This window comes from Cucurbita pepo, chromosome LG01 (assembly GCF_002806865.2).
Source record: "Cucurbita pepo subsp. pepo cultivar mu-cu-16 chromosome LG01, ASM280686v2, whole genome shotgun sequence".
Lineage (NCBI taxonomy): Eukaryota > Viridiplantae > Streptophyta > Magnoliopsida > Cucurbitales > Cucurbitaceae > Cucurbita > Cucurbita pepo.
The window spans coordinates 20615594-20631707 of NC_036638.1; the positions used below are offsets into that span (position 1 = coordinate 20615594).

The 16114-nt window shown below is 37.9% G+C and overlaps 2 protein-coding genes and 1 long non-coding RNA gene across 6 annotated transcripts; all 3 read right to left on the minus strand.

Annotated features, from left to right (window-relative positions):
* Window positions 1-359: 359 nt before the first annotated feature.
* LOC111794393 (protein ESKIMO 1-like) lies at window positions 360-3083 on the minus strand. Of its 2 annotated transcripts, XM_023676378.1 has the most exons (6): window positions 2709-3083; window positions 1993-2573; window positions 1750-1921; window positions 1261-1460; window positions 1027-1185; window positions 360-887 (listed from the first exon to the last, which is right to left on the minus strand). In XM_023676378.1, the coding sequence occupies exons 2-6, from the start codon at window positions 2535-2537 to the stop codon at window positions 539-541; spliced, it is 1425 nt and encodes a 474-aa protein (XP_023532146.1). In that variant the 5' UTR covers window positions 2538-2573; window positions 2709-3083; the 3' UTR covers window positions 360-538. The 2 variants fall into 2 exon arrangements, with proteins under 2 accessions (XP_023532146.1, XP_023532137.1); XM_023676369.1 differs by having other exon boundaries at window positions 1993-3083.
* Window positions 3084-4690: 1607 nt separating this feature from the next.
* On the minus strand, window positions 4691-9310 carry LOC111794381 (protein SMAX1-LIKE 6-like). The gene is made up of 3 exons (XM_023676356.1): window positions 8049-9310; window positions 6932-7175; window positions 4691-6717 (listed from the first exon to the last, which is right to left on the minus strand). Exons 1-3 carry the CDS (start codon window positions 9218-9220, stop codon window positions 4858-4860), a joined length of 3276 nt encoding a protein of 1091 aa, XP_023532124.1. The 5' UTR covers window positions 9221-9310; the 3' UTR covers window positions 4691-4857.
* Window positions 9311-10509: 1199 nt separating this feature from the next.
* On the minus strand, window positions 10510-14655 carry LOC111794403. Of its 3 annotated transcripts, none has more exons than XR_002815082.1 (4): window positions 14451-14655; window positions 14280-14306; window positions 14107-14192; window positions 10510-10859 (listed from the first exon to the last, which is right to left on the minus strand). It is a non-coding gene; the product is annotated as an uncharacterized LOC111794403 (long non-coding RNA). The 3 variants fall into 3 exon arrangements; XR_002815081.1 differs by lacking the exon at window positions 10510-10859 and adding an exon at window positions 11586-12085; XR_002815080.1 differs by lacking the exon at window positions 10510-10859 and having other exon boundaries at window positions 13708-14192.
* Window positions 14656-16114: the final 1459 nt, after the last annotated feature.

The window sequence follows — 16114 nt, forward strand, 5'->3', positions numbered from 1 at the left end:
GCNTGGTCATTTTTAGAACTTAATTTAAAATAAATAAACATACAATGTTTAGTTTAGATAATTATAGCGTGATTTTTAATTAAATTTTATGTTGTAATTTCAACTCAAATATTAAAAACTAAAATATTTATATATATATATATATAATTTTATTCATATAATCGGACTAAAAATCAAATATTTAGTTAAAAATAATTATAAAATTAATTTTTCACAATTGAGATGGTTATTCTAAAAACAAAATTTAGAATTTTATTTCTGAAGTTAGGAACATTGCAATCTTGATGGTACACCTTTAAAGGCAGCAGGATGGGCCTNTTCAGTTAGGAACATGGCAATCTTGATGGTACACCTTTAAAGGCAGCAGGATGGGCCTAGCATGAAACATTGGGCCCATCTTCAACTTGGGCCTGTTATCTCAGCAGCCATTCTAGATAAATTCGAATGTTGGCCCATTTATACGGGCCCAAGTAATAAAAAGATTACACGAACCGAACCGGAAAAAGGGGGTAATCTAAAGGTCTGAGGGGGGGAATTGTTAGGAGTCGGAAATGATACGTGTGTAAATGAACTCGTTCCAGGTGTCGGGCAAGCCAGGCAGGCACCAATGGATACAATCGGCGTAGGTGGCGGGGTCGGCCTGCTGGTCGGGGGTCAGCATTTTGCCTTGCCGTATGGTGTAGACGGAGGTGTGGGCGTCCTTCCGGTACTCGGAGAGGGCGGTGATGTTGATGAAATGGACCGGCACTTTAATTGTCTGTGTTACGTTCATCGCGATGTAGAAGAGGCGGCGGTCGGTGCCCACTTCTAGCGGCGCCGTCATGTTTAGTACTGGCATTGTCTCTTTTGCGCATTTTATCCCATCTGGGTTGTTCCAATCCAAGCTCCTGTTTCGCGAAAGCCAAACAAAAACCAACAATGTTTTACACTTCTGGTCGCTTAGGAGGATGTATTTGAGTCCCTTTGTTTTAAATATTAAGTAAATAATAATAATAAAAGAATAAATAAGAGAGAGAAAAAAAATACTTGATATGAAGAGGAGACATGCTGCTGAAAAAAACTGTGGTGCGATTAGGGTCCACGTTTTGTTCTACCCATCTCATCCATGTATTCAACACTCTTCCATACGCTACTGGCCGTTCGATTTCATCAAACTCTGTTGATCCTTCCTCAAACGAACCACGCCTAATTGTAATTAATTAATGATTAAGCCTAATTAATTGAGGATATTATGGAATTGAAAGGAAGAATAATGCTTACAGAACTTTCATGGTGAAAGTATTCATCCACCAAATGTAAGTGTTGAAGACGAGATAATCCACGTTCTTCCAATTCTCTCCATGCTTGTCTATGGACTCCGGCATGATGATCCGGTTCAAAATGCTGTGCATCTTTGGATCATCTGAATTTGACTCTACCAAGAACGGGGCCCAGTAGAATTCCACCGTAGCATTGTAGTCCTGCATGTACACCATCATTCCCCCCTTCAATTCTCTTGTTTCTTCCAAATAAAGCAATTCCGACACCAAACCCATTACTCAAAAGATGCCAATTTTCAATTTCAAAGCTCCAAAAAGAAATTCGTCACTAAATTAACGAAGTAATTTTAAAAAATGGCGTCTTAATCACCATTATTGTTAAATATGCCCAAGTTGTTTAACGAATTGAATACCGAATGTTTGAAAGCATTCAAATTGGAGTAATCGACAAAGGAAATTAAAAGCGAAAGAGAAAGAGAGAAATTTATACGTGAAGTTTAAAGACAGCGAGTGAACCGGTCTTGTTCAAGCTTTTTCTGCCCGGAGGAATCACTGATTGAACCAGACAAACCATGGATTCCCATTGGTTTCTGTTCAATGAATCTCCGACGAACATCAGCCTTTTTCCCCTCAGTTTCTCCAGAAGCAATCGGGGTTTGAATCTAAAACAAGAAACCCATTAAGATTAAGTAATTCAATAGAGGTTTTCGAAGGGAAAGTTTAGAGTTATTACTTGGGCAAGGAACAATCTCTGGGTTGCCATCTCCAATTCTGAAACAGAGAATCTTTTCTTCCATTTCTCAAGCAAGTAACTTGAGCTGTCAGAAATTCACATTCATCTTCTTTATACAGAGGATAAGAAACGTTGTCGAAAACCCAATCCCCGTTATACAAATCGCATTCTTCAGGGGGTAATTCGACATCGTCGTCGTCATCTTCTTCAGCCACCGCCGGCAATTGTTCGAGCTTCTGATTGCTCTGTTCTTCATCTTCCTTCGAAACACTCGATTTCAGATTAACGGATTCATCAGATTCTGATTCTGATTCTTCTGTATTGGTTCCGAGCTGGAATCTCGAACTCTCGGAAACCTCTGTTTGAAGGGCGTTGTGAACAGGGGAGCTCTGTTCTTGAACCTTCTCTGTTTTTGGGCTGGAAAATGGGAATTCGGCGATGGACTTAACGTCTTCATTGTACATGAAAACCCCAAATATAAAAACGGAGAAAACAACAGCAAATATGGAGAGATTGTTGTTCTTTCGCGCCTTCATTGCAGCCATTTCTGAAGAGAACAGAGAGAGCTTGCGGCGAGATGGCTGCATTCGAGAAGAAAAAGAAAGCGATTAAGGGGAATGAAGAGAAGAATGGAAGAAGGAAGGAAATATAGAGAAAGAAAAGAAGGCGAGGACGACATGGATTGAGGTTTAGAGAGAGAAAGAGAGAAACTTTACGTTGAGAATTAGGTTTTTGTTGGTGTAATTGAGGTTGGGTGAAATGGGTTTGTCTCAGAAGAAAGAACAATCGCTTCTTTTTCCCTTCTGGTAGGAAGAGGAGATGTCTTTCTCAGTGTTTTGTTCATCATTTTCTCTAAACAATGGCCGCAGAAGAGAGAGAAAGAGAGCTAGAGAGAGAGAGAAGAGTGATCTCAAAGTTTATGAATTTTCAATTTCTGTTGGTTCTGAGCTGGTTTCGAATCTGAGTTAGTGAAAGCGTGGAAATGAAGGTCTCTGTAGAGCATTGATCTGACGGCCATAATCTGTCTCATCTCTGGTTGGGCCCTACCAGATGGAGGCTCCCGATTCCTTCCTGCCCCTTCCTTATACTCGCTATCTTCGTGGGTCTCCTTGTGGATATGACCTATAAATCGAATGGCCAATATAATTAAACTTTTTTTTTTTTTCTTTTTAAAAAATGAAAATCTTATTCCATTGAAGAATTTGTTAGATGAACAGGACTCTACACAATGGTATGATATTGTCCATACGCTCTCATGACTTTACTTTGGGTTTCTCCAAATGCCTCGTACCAATGGAGATAGTATTCATTGATTATACGAACACCTCCCCTCGAACAAAGTTCGCCTCATTCAAGGAGGCTTGACTTCTTTTCTTCTGGAATCATTTGTTAAACATTTGAGGATTTACCAATCTATTGGCATGATTAAGTTTAGGGCATGCCTCTACTACCATGTTAGATGAACACGACTCTCCACAATGATATGATATTGTTCACTTTGAGCATATGCTCTCATGACTTTATTTTCGACTTTCCCAAAGGCCTCATACCAATGGAGATAGTATTCATGAATTATAAACTTATAATCATTCCCTAAATTAGTAGATGCGACTTTTATTATCAAGCAGAATTGAGAAAGAATTGTAAGAAGATTGATATATTAAATGATGTTTAAAAGAGAGGGAGGTTGGTAGAAGTAAACATCTAAGCAGAATTAGAAGGTTAAATCTGTCCAAACCGAATGTAATTTAGGAGAAATTTTTATTGGGAAATTATTAGAAACTTTATGTGTGAGAAAAGTAAATGCTACGGAAAGCAATGGCCTACTCTCCTCTCTCTCTCTCTCTCTCTGTGTGTTTCACACAAAATAGAGATATTTTTTTGAGTGTCACTCCATTTCTTTTTAAGGGTAGTTTGATGGTTGAGACATCACTTTATTTCCAAGCTAAGACAGCTTTGATCGAAGAATGTTTTAACAAGAATATTTGAATGTAGTAAAATTTCAAGGTTCATATGGGTAAATACATTAAAAAAAAAGGTTAAATATTAGCAGTGCTACAGTTAATGGCAAATTTACTTAGAGAAAAAAAATGTATTAGTAGTTTATATTTCATGGAAAGGTTACAGTTATCTTATACTTATTCAAACTCGTGATAAGCCACGAACTTGACAGAATCACTAACAAAATTCTACATCTATAAGTCCGCGTTGGCTTCCTATTCCTATAGAAACTATCATCATCAATTCAGCCTTGCATGATTTTACTCTCTAGAGTGATGAAGTTTGCTTCAATATGTGTAAAAATTTGAGCATGAATTAGTGACTAAGACATCAATTATCATTTCAAAAGTTAACGGTTAAAAAATCAAATTTGTGATATGACTACAGCTACTTCATAACTTCATATGATTCTAATTTAAGTTTAGTTCTTGAAGTCTTTAAGTTCGTGTTCAACGATGAGATTAATAAAAGCAAGACAAGAACAGTTAAAAAGTTGGTGGAGTTGGCACACCTGAACTGTAAGCTGTGAAAGCGTTGGTTTAAATGGAATGGTTAAGGATTGTTTGCTTCTTCTTGTCGCCCCTACCACTTCCACATGTGGCTTGGATTTGACCTGCTCATCCTCCTCGCAAGTTCCTATCATATTGGGAACCAAAAAATTGCTTATAACTCAGGCCAAAAGGAAGAGAAAAGAACAAGCAAAAACAACCATAATTGGCTTATAACTTCCTGAACTTAATCACGCAGCTAAATACCATATCTTACAGAACATAACCTTGAAAAAGAAAACACCACAAAAACTTATGGGGATTTACAGGCTAAGCAAGATTTCTTACTACATTACATGACACTGCATTTTACATCTTAGCTAGAACACGACCACGACGTTGGATCTAAAATGATTTTCCGGGGAAGACAGATTTCTGCTGTTTTTTCCTCCAAGGAAAGCTCCTGTTCATAGGCAGAGAGTTTGACAATGGAGTAATTAGAGAGTATGTGTGTTCTTTTGACTTCTAAGAATTTCCTGCTTAGAACTTGCTCCATCCAATCATCTACTTCTGTAGTACCATATGAAATATAGGCAGCTGCAAGCAATTGTTCCATCACCTTTGAGTCAATTTCAAGCATGCATTCTGAGCCAAACACACTATGGAAGATCTTCTTAACTTCCCGTTGAATTTTCTCAGCTAGAGAATCAAAATCAAATGGCTTGAAAACTACTACTTGATCAATGTAGTTACAGAACTCTTGTAACCATGTTTTGATCTCAAAAGTGGAGTCGTCGTCGGGGCAGTCCCCATCGGTATCGTGTTCCACATTTTCTTCTGCTGGCCGATTCAAATCCAGGTACTTGTTTGATGTCTTATGACACCGTTTCACCAGCTGATCTGAAGATTCTTCTATGACATTGAGCTTCCTTTTGTTCATGAAGAATGGGTTGGAGACAGTCTTGGTTCGGTTTGCTTGATCTAAGCTAGAATCAACTTTTATCTGTAACGACCAGCTTTTCGCTTTCAAGAGTCTTTCTTCAAAATACTTGGACATTTTCTCGTCGGGAAAAATCATTTGTTGTTTAGTACACGAGGACGTCGATGTCATCATGAATATTGCATTCTTAATGCTAACTTCCCTGCCTTGCAGGTCTGAGAGTTTACCAGTTCGAATAGCTTGTGACAATCTATTTTGATCAAGAAGTTCAGCCTTGTCAACATTTTCGAGCATAATGACGGACAAAGGTTGCTTCCTCAACTCCGCCGCAACGAAATCCAGAACAGTTTTCCCTCTGAATTCTGGGTTGTTACTTCTCATACGCGGGCATCCACGAAGCGTATCGGGATCGATCGACACATCTTGGGAGCTCAAGTCAACACATATGAACTGATCCTTGTTTCCATACAATATCTCAGCAAGAGCAATAGCAACTTTTTTTTTACCAAACTTATCAGGACCAATAAAGTTGAACCATATGTCCCCCCTCAAATGAGATCCATGGCGTTTTTCGCTTCTGGTTTGGTGTTGGGATATCGTTTGACTAACGATGCTCACAGCGTGATCTTGCCAGAAAACTCTTTCCTTGAGCAATCGAAAGAGCATCTTCACATCCATGGCCTTCATCTGTCCTATTTGTTCAGGGCTGGAACAGGATGAAGATAAAGTGAAGACATTACAGACTTTCCCATTAAGTAAATCAACATTTGTTGAACAGCAGCCTTCGGCATTAGGATTTAACGGTTTCTTCAGCTTATTACTGGTAGGCAAGGAAACTATCCCCAACCCTAAATCTGTCGTGACAGACCCTGCTGATGGGGGAGACGTTCGACTTTCATCATCGACACTGGAAATTGACAGGCTGAAACGAGATTTGCCGCCCCCTAACTCGAGATCTTCAGTATTAGATGTTTCTTCCTGCAGTTTGGATAGGAGATTCTCGTTACTCGCCTTGCCAGATAAAGGAAAGGTGTTTGATCTCGAGAGAGAAATCTTTGGTAAATCCATGAAATTTCTGGAGTTCAAATCCGCAGATGAATCCTGGTGTGATGAAATACATGCATTATGAACAGCAGCACCTTCCTTTTTATCTTCGGCGACTCGGAAGTCCACAATCATCGGAAACACGTGTGGTTCTTTTAATGGTTGACCGTGATGAAGACGCTGGCATATATTGTCCCATTTCTTTTGGAACCCTGCAATTTTGGCACTCAATACCAGTCCATCATCTCTGGTCTGCACTGAAGACGTATGAACTAGCTTTTACACAAGAAAAGCAGAGAATTCTCTAAAGTAAACTACGCTATCAGTCCTCACAACTTTAAGAACAAAAGAAATTGGTTGTTATGGAAATTCTCAATTAGTATAGCCTCTATTCAAATTGAACATATCTTAGAACATGAAAAACACTGCCATATACTGAGAATTGAATTTGAAAGCAAATACTCACCTTCGCATCGAATCCATCCGAGTTGCTAAGTTCAGTCATTTGCATCCAAGAAGGCAAGCTAGATTGGTACTGCTCGGAAAGAGGGGGCGTAAAAATGCCCTTTGAAGCAGCAATCACTTCGTCTTCACAGTTTTTGTCACATTGAAGACAGCGGGAACGATGTTGGCCTGAACCGCTCAAAGGGATACTTGCATCAGAAGGTGTCGAAAAGAACCCCCCAAGTGGAACAAATGATCCCATCAAACTGTAGTGACAAAGAGGATAACCATAAGATCCAAGAATCCAAAGTTACAAACGAAACAGAAAATGGTTGGCTTCTTAAGATTTATGGAAGAAAAATGTAATAGTCCAAGGCCACGGGTTTTTCCTTCTCGGCTTCCCCTCAAGGTTTTAAAACACGTCTATTAGGGAGAGGTTTCCACACCCTTATAAAGAATGTTTCGTTCCTCTCTCCAACCGATATGGGGTCTCACAAAAAAATGACAGAAATGTTTACAAACCAATATACAATTCATTTCAAAAAATTTGATGAATCAGAGACCTTTTAACCACAGACAACTTTGGAAACCCAGAATCAGCAAGAGATTGAGAAATCTTCTACAAGTTCATGCTAATGCAGATATCAAGCTCGCAAATTTACAGAAAGTTTGATGGAAAGATCAATACAATAATGATATCAACAAAATCAGTATCAATTAGTATTTAAACTCATATTCATCTAAATTCTATGGAATTGTATGACAATCTCAAGTAAAAGACATTACACCCTCGTATTATAGATGCAAACCTTTCCATTTATAGAAATATCGACATGTTAGATGAGCTTTTTTACTCTATCCAACTTCTCAAACAATCCAATAATTTTATAAACGATCAAATTTCATGGCGAAAAGGCATGAATTTCGATGTGTAAGGCAGGCTAGATCTTAAAAGAGAAAAAGACAGAGATCTAAAATGAGCTAGACAGCTGCCGTCATCCAGGTGTTAGATCTTATTTGAACTACCAGGATTGACTACTTGTAAGAAACAATAAAATAAACCCAATACTCAAAATTCATGAACAAGAAAATCTTATAAAATTCTAAAAGCAAATTCCAAGAAAGATTTGGAGTCTGACCTGGACTTGGGATATGATTCAGGTCTGAGAGAAGTTATGGGCAAGAGATGTAAATCCCAGTCCTTCTCAATCGAAGGAAATTTAGTAACCAATCTCATGTAAGTTTCATAGCTTGCAGCTGCGCCAATCAACCAGACTTTATCGCCATGAACGTCGACCAACTTTTTCAAGTGGCCCACGACATGGCTTGCTCGATCATCGGAAGAATTATCGTCGACGAGTGCATTCAAGTCTCCGAAATTTACTATCAATCCAGGCCATGGCGACTGCTCCACCATCTGAATGACCTCCACGAATCTCACATTCAAAGACCCCATTTCGGAATTCTCAGACAAAAACTTAGAGAAATCGTTCTCGAGGGAAACAGTTCGCACACCGACCAATTCCTCCGGCAAGAAATTGTTGTTCCGTTTATCGATGGCCTCCGTGAAACTCTCGAGGGCAACGTAAGCAGATACTCCGATGAGTAGAGGATTCCTTCCTCTGTTTCTCCCCAAAACCTGTCCGATTCTGCGATTGTTTTCGTTGTCGTCCCGATCGCGGAATCCGGAAAGTGGAAACAAGAAACCCCGACGATTGGGATCGGAATAGTCCATCAAATTACAGAGGAACAAAGGGGGGCCTCTAGCGCGAGAGGAGTAGCGAAGAAGCTGAGGGAAAGGACGAATAATAGCAAGCTTGATTTCGGAGCTCCGAAATCCAGCTTCGCCGAAAACCCTACTGACGACAGGATCGTCGAGAATGGAAAGAAGAAAATGCTGGAGCTCGACTTTGACGCAAGCAATGGAGGACTGTTGAGAGAGCTGGTGATACAAATGTAAATTCTCCGGCTGCCGGCGCTGGTTAGCCTGAGAGCGCTTAATGGCAGCCATGAGGGAGTTGGAGACGGGAGGGTCATCGGAGAGTTGAGTGGAGGGGACACGGTCGAGAGAGACGCTGAGACAGAGCTCGAGGGCTTTGAATTGAAGACGAGGGAAATAAGCGGAAGTTTTGCGGGCGCGTGCACAGGCGTCACGAAGCGCGGAGGAGGGAAGAGAGAGAAGTGCGGATATGGCGTGAAGCGACGTCGTCTGAGCATGCCCACGGCGGCGCGCCACCGCCACCGCCTCGTCCAGCGCGTGTGCAGCATCTGGTGCTAAGCATTGCCGAGCTGAACTTACCGCCGTAGGCATCACCGCCGAGCATACAAAACCCAACAAAAACCAACCTCAAATTTAGATTCAAATAAAAAAAAATATTTTTTTTTTTACAAAATCTACCAATTCTTCGTGTTTTCTTTTTTAATTCAGAAAATCATGGAAAAGAAAAGAAAAGAAAAGAAAATGATATGAAATTATAGAATAAGAGAGATAGAAATATTAAAATGAAATATATATATATATAAGGAAAAAGAAGGAGGGGATGACGTGTCAAGAGGAATGACAATGGTGGTGAAATGTGGGGGCCAGCAATAAGTGTGGGGCATTGTCTTCCAGAAGGCATTTTACAACAGGAACAGGTATCGAGCATGGCAATGGCATCTTTCCCCGTCTTTTTCTCTTATTTTTCCATCTTTTTTTTTCTTCCTCAATTTTAAAATGATAATAAATCTTTAAAATGATTTGGAAGTGAAATTATTTTTGTAAAAAAATAAAAAAAAAATAAAAAATAAGAGTCATTTAGGGTNATCCACCAAACAGGGGTGGGTGGGGCCCAGGACACAACATTGGTGACTCACACTCAGTTGTGGGTCTGCTTGTGCTGTCATATAAGTTTCTCTTTTGATGTATGCTATTTTAGGTGCTTGTGGGATGAGTTGACTCACCAACCACTTCCAGGCAACTCGGCATTTCAGGCATGGTGTTCATGCCCACTCCCCAACCCACACTAACACCCTCCATATTCCCTTTCACTCCCCTTTTTCTTTTCTAATTTGATTGTGTTGGGCTAGATTGGATTTGATCATCGTGTTTAATGGGGTCCGACTTCAATAAAATTATGTTTAAAAAGTTGAAAGAAAGAGAAGTCATACTCAAACTCGAACCACCACCATACACATTCCTTTCATACGAAAAGATGTTGAATTCATTTCAAACATCCTTTTTAGAATATGGACCCTCCCTCTTTTTTTTTTTCCTTTCTTTATAGTGTCGTAGTCATGTAAAGTGGAATGCATAACAAGGACATTGTCAAATATCGATCCAACTTCTAAATTTTCTTTTTAATTCGAGATAAACTATTTCCTTCTTTCTTCGTTTCACCTTGATTACTCTCGGGTCCTCACGAGAGGAAGGGCCGAGGGGAGGGAAGGAGGCTCAGCTTTGATTCTCCAAACCTTTTAATCTTAGATATAACCTCTCTCTGTTCCTCTCACCCTTCATCTTTGAATATATAATTATATAGAGTTGACTCAGCCACTCAAAAGGGCCAAAGTAAATGTGATCATATTGGTAAAACAGCATTCTCTATGAGCTGTTCTCTTGTTAAACCTATCACAACCTGTCCCCCCCACTTGGCTCTTTCTCTCTAACTTTTCCCCAAAGCAAATATTTACAATTGAGGAAGGTAAAGTGGAGCATACAAAAGAGGTAAGTTTTTCATTCGAATGTGTGGTCTCCTCGTATGGATAGAATTCAAGTGGAGTGGCTACTCGTAGTTCTCTCTAGTAGCTCGTAGCTATTGTATACAAGATATTGATTGTACGGTAGTCAGAAGCTATTTCTCTCACGGCAGTGTACCCTCCTAAGTTTGATGTGGAAAAGCTTCGGATTTGAATGAATTAGAAACAACTCGTTGAAGTCGAGTGAGAAGGAAGACTTTCTCTCTAGCACCCTATACATAATCACAAACATTATTTCAAACAATCAAACACTAAAAATATGAATGATAACCAGATAGTGAGTATCAAGAATGGGTTTGGGATATCAATTTGGATGAGTTTTTAAACGTCAAAAGATATTTCCAAATAAACCACTATACATAAATTCCTAAAACAAGACAGGACACACATAAATCAAGCTCTCATTAACCAAAAATAAGCAAAAAAGAAAAAAAGAAAAAAAGAAAAAAAGAAGAAGAACAGATCCTTATCCCATTAAGTCATGATATCTGCTCAAAGAAAACAAGTGATTATAGAGTTCACACTTCAAATACAAATCTCAAGCAGTCCACATGCATCCTTTCCTATTGAGGTTTCAGTAGTTAAAGATGTAGGCCCAGCCAAAACAATTCTCTCTCTGATTTTGGTGGGGGAGGGGTTGAATCCTAAGCTTATTATCTTTGGAATAACAAAGAGTATAAAGTATTTTTCCACTATAGAAGCAGTCTTAATTTGTTCTAAATATGAATTCGTAGGTTCTTTTGCTCCCACTAAAGCTATTGGGAAAGAAGGATGTGTGTGTGTGTGTGTGTGTGTGTGTGTGTGGAGCTAATCGGCCTGCGATAGAGATAGGAAAAAGAGAGAGATTCTAGGAATAGAGAACCCACAGAGACTTTGCATTATTTTCTGTCAAAAAAGCATTTGGCTTTTAGCTACACGTTGTTTTCCTTTTCTTTTTCCCCTTCCCTTTTCTGCTTTGCTTTTACCTTGCAATAATTAAGGTTGTTTCGATCCAATTTTTAAGTACAACCGCCTAAGCAATTCAAATTGTTCCCAACCCAATCAATTAGCTACAATATTCAAACAATAACTTGCTCAACTAAGTTTAAGCAGACCCAAGAATGTTTTTACTAAAGAGGAGGGGGAAAAAGGATACAAACGAGATCTTCAATAACGTAACTTTTAGGCATTATAAATAAGATAAATAGAAAGAGACAAAACGACATAGCTTTATGGAGTCTCGCAACACAAACACCAACACCAACACCAACATCTACACGATCTGCTCTGGATTCTTGTTGCTGACAACATATTAATTCATTACAAAGTTTGGTCATTTCTCACTGTCAATTCACAAGACATGGAAGTGAACGGTTGATCTGGTAGATTTAACCTGAAGGTTTTACTTGTTTAACTCCCTTGGGCTATACCTCGTAAGAATCTGACAAGTAAATCTAGCCTACAAGAAATAGAAAGCTATGAATGAATTTCCCCCATGTGATAACCATATTGGAGGAGAAAGGATTGATTTAATGAAGTGCTCAAAAGAAGTTTGAGGCTCAAAAGTGGTGGGGGAAGGGGGGGACTATGCATATCTGCCAGCAGTAGCTGTCATACATGACAATATTCAATAATGCCATGGTAAAGGAGATCAGGTGGGGCTGTGATAATAAATATATAAATACAGAATAAGTAGCAAATTAGTCCTTATGGTTTGGAGGTAGTTAGAATCTGGTCCTTATTTAATGCAAGGCTGCTTTGGCCCGTTACATATTGCCATCAATCTCAATCTCATGGTTTTAAAACGCGCCTATTGGGGAGAGGTCTCCACACCCTTACAAGGAATGTTTCGTTCTCCTCTCCAACCGATGTGGGATCTCACAATCCACCCCCCTTGAGGGCCCAGCATCCTCGTTGACACACCGTTCAGTGTCTAGCTCTGATACCATTTGTAACAGCCCAAGCCCACTGCTAGCATATATTATCTACTTTGACTCGTTATGTATTGCCATCAGCTTATGGTTTTAAAACGCATCTAATAGAGAGAGGTTTTCACACTCTTATAAGAAATACTTTTTTCTCCTCTTCAGCCGAGGCGGGATCTCACATTATGAGAGTTCCAAAAATCATAGGGGTGAAATTCTAACTTTCTCGAAACCATACGGACTGAATATGCAATTTAACCAAAAAAAACACACAAACAAATATATATTAAAAGAAAATGGGTTTACATTCTTTGATATGTTAGTGAAAGGTAAATGGCAGAAGATCTGTCAACTAGATCTTAAACAAAAGCAGATCAGAAATTCTTGAACTCAATCCTTCCTATCTCAAATAACAGTTCTTTTTGTCTTTGAACAAATGAGATTTTCTACAAGAAACTCTTAGAGCTGGACAATCAAATGAGGAAAATAAAGTCCTACAAGTAAAAGAGAGATTAGTTGTTTCTTTTGGGGACCAGAAACACTGCAGAATTCCTTTTCAACAAATTTCCACTCAAAAACTAAATAAAGAAGGAAAAGATAATAGAAGTTTAGAACATTTAGGGAAGATATTCAACCTTCCTCTCACTTCAGCAATTGAAAACTAGTAAGCATCATTACTGAATAAGCTTTTTCCAATAAAGAGTGATGGGATTTGATTTTGGTCCAGTAATCCAAGTGGCCAACTGCCTATTAGTCATGTTGTTGAATCAGGCTGCCAACTACTAAACGCCTCATTGGTCAACTAAAAAAAAACTGAGCTAGAAAGAAAGCAATATAAGGTGCATTTCTTGTAGTAAATGGACCATTAGCAAATGGGTTGGGCAAATTATTGGCGCTTACTTACCACGACTTTTACTGCTCCATGATCCTTAATTTCCTATAACTGATACTCGGCATGGACACGAGAGGCCCAATGAATGGATCTTCGGGATGTCCCGATAATATGAACGAACAAGATGGTTTAGCCTTTAAGATCTAAAAACAGAACTCTTGCAGAACCAAAATTTACTATCCACTACCTTAAAAAATAAATTTCTAGGCACAAATATAGTAAAATCCGTATGAATCTGGGCACGATGATTCAACGTGCTTGTCGCATAAAGGGTGGTGGACATGACTTCACTCTTTCATTTCTCTTTATATTTTTTGACACTTGCGGAATTTGTTTGATTTTGTAGTAATTGTTCTGATTCATAATGCGTTAGGAACAAGGTTGTCATAGTTGCAAAATCCATCGTTGCTATAAATGGATGTTCTATTTATGATATGACACCAACCACTATAAATTTCATGAAGAACACCATAGCCCACTAACCAATAATGACCAACGCCAAAACAAAATATTTAAAGGTCGATAGTTCAATCAATAGCATAGATCTCAACCCCCTCTTTTCCTAAACCATTGTTACTATTATTGTAAATAATTTCAACCAAATAAAAGAGAAAAGAGAAACAAAAAGAAGAAAAAGTATATTCCAGAGTTGATTAACCGCACCAGAGCTTAGGCTAATGAATGTGTAGAAACAGCATTGGAAGAAGCTCCGTCCACTAGCATCTTTATGCTTTATAATGCTTCAATCACTACAAAAGTGCAGCAAAATACTAAATAATATCCTCCTGGAAAAAGGAACAGGAATTTGAATTGTTTGACTATGAATGTGGGCATACCTATTCCTCGGCAGGGAAATCCCTGGACTGTGGAAAAAGCACGTAAAGAATAAATTATAAAGATGTTGAAATTTGTGCGGAAGGAAAAAGAATTGAAAATGAAAGGAAAGGAAAGGAAAGAAGAGGCGATATTAGTTTGTGCTTAGTGGAACCTGGTTCTTACGCCATTACCTTCCTTGATTGGGACACAATTTCGCTTCCCCTTCCACTTCGTACTCCATTTCTTCCTCTCTTCACAAAACTTCGGCCAATTCAGATCAACAAATCAGAATAAGATAAATCCATGTGAAGCAAAAACGAATCAAACAATAATTTCGATCGAAAAAGCCTCCGATTCTTGGAATGCATGTTCTCCCGTTAAATTCGCATATCCACATTCTATTCAATATTGCAGAGATTTTCATGTTTTTTTCTAAAAAAATCACTACAAAATAAAAGACGACTAAGAAAGAACTTGGGCTGTACAACAAAAGTAAGCCCAGCCCAACTTTATATGGGCCTGTCTCAAGCCCAATATTGGGCTGTGCATCCACGTATTCAAGTACTCCCAACTGACGTCACCACCTACTCTAAATATTTTAGTTTAATCATACACCAAATTTCTTAACTACTAATTAATTTTATAATCCACCTTTCAATTTCTAATCTTCAAAGATGCCTCCAGGTTTTGTTAATTTTTTCTAATTTTTTTAAATAAAAATTTAATAAACAATCAAGTGTCAATATCCATTTGTTGGATATTAATATTAGTTTAAAAGAGAGCATATTATTTGTGACAAAACTTTATATTAAAAAAAATTAATATTTTTCAAAAAAATTTCGTTAACCATATCATTAAATTGTCTATAGTGTAACAACTACCCGTATTTAAATTTAAAATAAAATATAATAAATTTAAATGTCCAGATGTCCCGAATTCTAGATTATGGACTATTGGTGAAATTAAAAAATTATGGTCAAAATTTTAGTCAAACAAACTTGCTATATATATATATATATATTTTTTTTGGGCTATGATGCGTTGGGGAGAAGAACAAACCATCATTTATAAGGGTGTAAAAATATTGCCCGCGTTTTAAAGCCTTGGAGAGAAAGTCCGAAAGGGAAAGCGCAAATAGGACAATATCTGCTAGCGGTGGATCTGAGTCGTTACATTCGCAAAAATGACCAGACCCAGAATTGAGAGTAAGATCGAAAGCGCAATTTCTCGTTTCAAACATGAAAGTGCAATCAATTTTAGAATTTGAATAAATCGAGGATTAATTTAACAAATAATAAAAAAAAGAAAAGAAAAGTGGAAAAAACCAAATAATAATCCTCTACGTACAGTCACATGCAAAGGGAAATAAAAAAGTGAGAAGAAAAAAAAAAAGGTGCTTGTGTGAGTGATTTTAAAAAACCAACCATAATGGCCCTGCGGTGGGTGCATTGCTTCATCACAGCCACCCCCTAAAAGTCCTCTCAATTATTATTTTTTTCATTTATTATTATTTATTCACTCTACCATATTTAAATTCTTAAATTTTTTAATTCCAATAAATTCTAAACGAAAGTATTCAAATTCAATTTAAAACAAAATATGATTAACTAAAACCTATTTTAATATTCTTTTTTAATTATAATATTGAAAATGTGATTAAATTATACCTTTCGTTTTCATACTTTTGAATTTATGTCTATTTCATCATTGCATTTGAACGCATGGTTTTCAATATAACCACTTTTCATTAATAAGGGTATGGTTAAAAATCATTAGTAACATCAATTTACGTCCACATCATTATCGTCGATATTCAATGCATTTAACATTACTTTGTAAATATTAGAAACTATTC

Bases quoted from the DNA above. Each gene is read 5' to 3' on its own strand.
- LOC111794381 (XM_023676356.1), bottom strand. From the start codon at position 9,220: ATGCCTACGGCGGTAAGTTCAGCTCGGCAATGCTTAGCACCAGATGCT. The intron at 7,176-8,048 runs GTCAGACTCCAA...TTGTCACTACAG, and splicing joins GAATCATATCCCAAGTCCAG to TTTGATGGGATCATTTGTTC. The intron at 6,718-6,931 runs GTGAGTATTTGC...TCTTCAGTGCAG, and splicing joins CGGATGGATTCGATGCGAAG to ACCAGAGATGATGGACTGGT.
- LOC111794393 (XM_023676369.1), bottom strand. From the start codon at position 2,579: ATGCAGCCATCTCGCCGCAAGCTCTCTCTGTTCTCTTCAGAAATGGCT. The intron at 1,922-1,992 runs GTAATAACTCTA...TTCTTGTTTTAG, and splicing joins AGAGATTGTTCCTTGCCCAA to ATTCAAACCCCGATTGCTTC. The intron at 1,186-1,260 runs GTAAGCATTATT...AATTACAATTAG, and splicing joins ACTTTCACCATGAAAGTTCT to GCGTGGTTCGTTTGAGGAAG.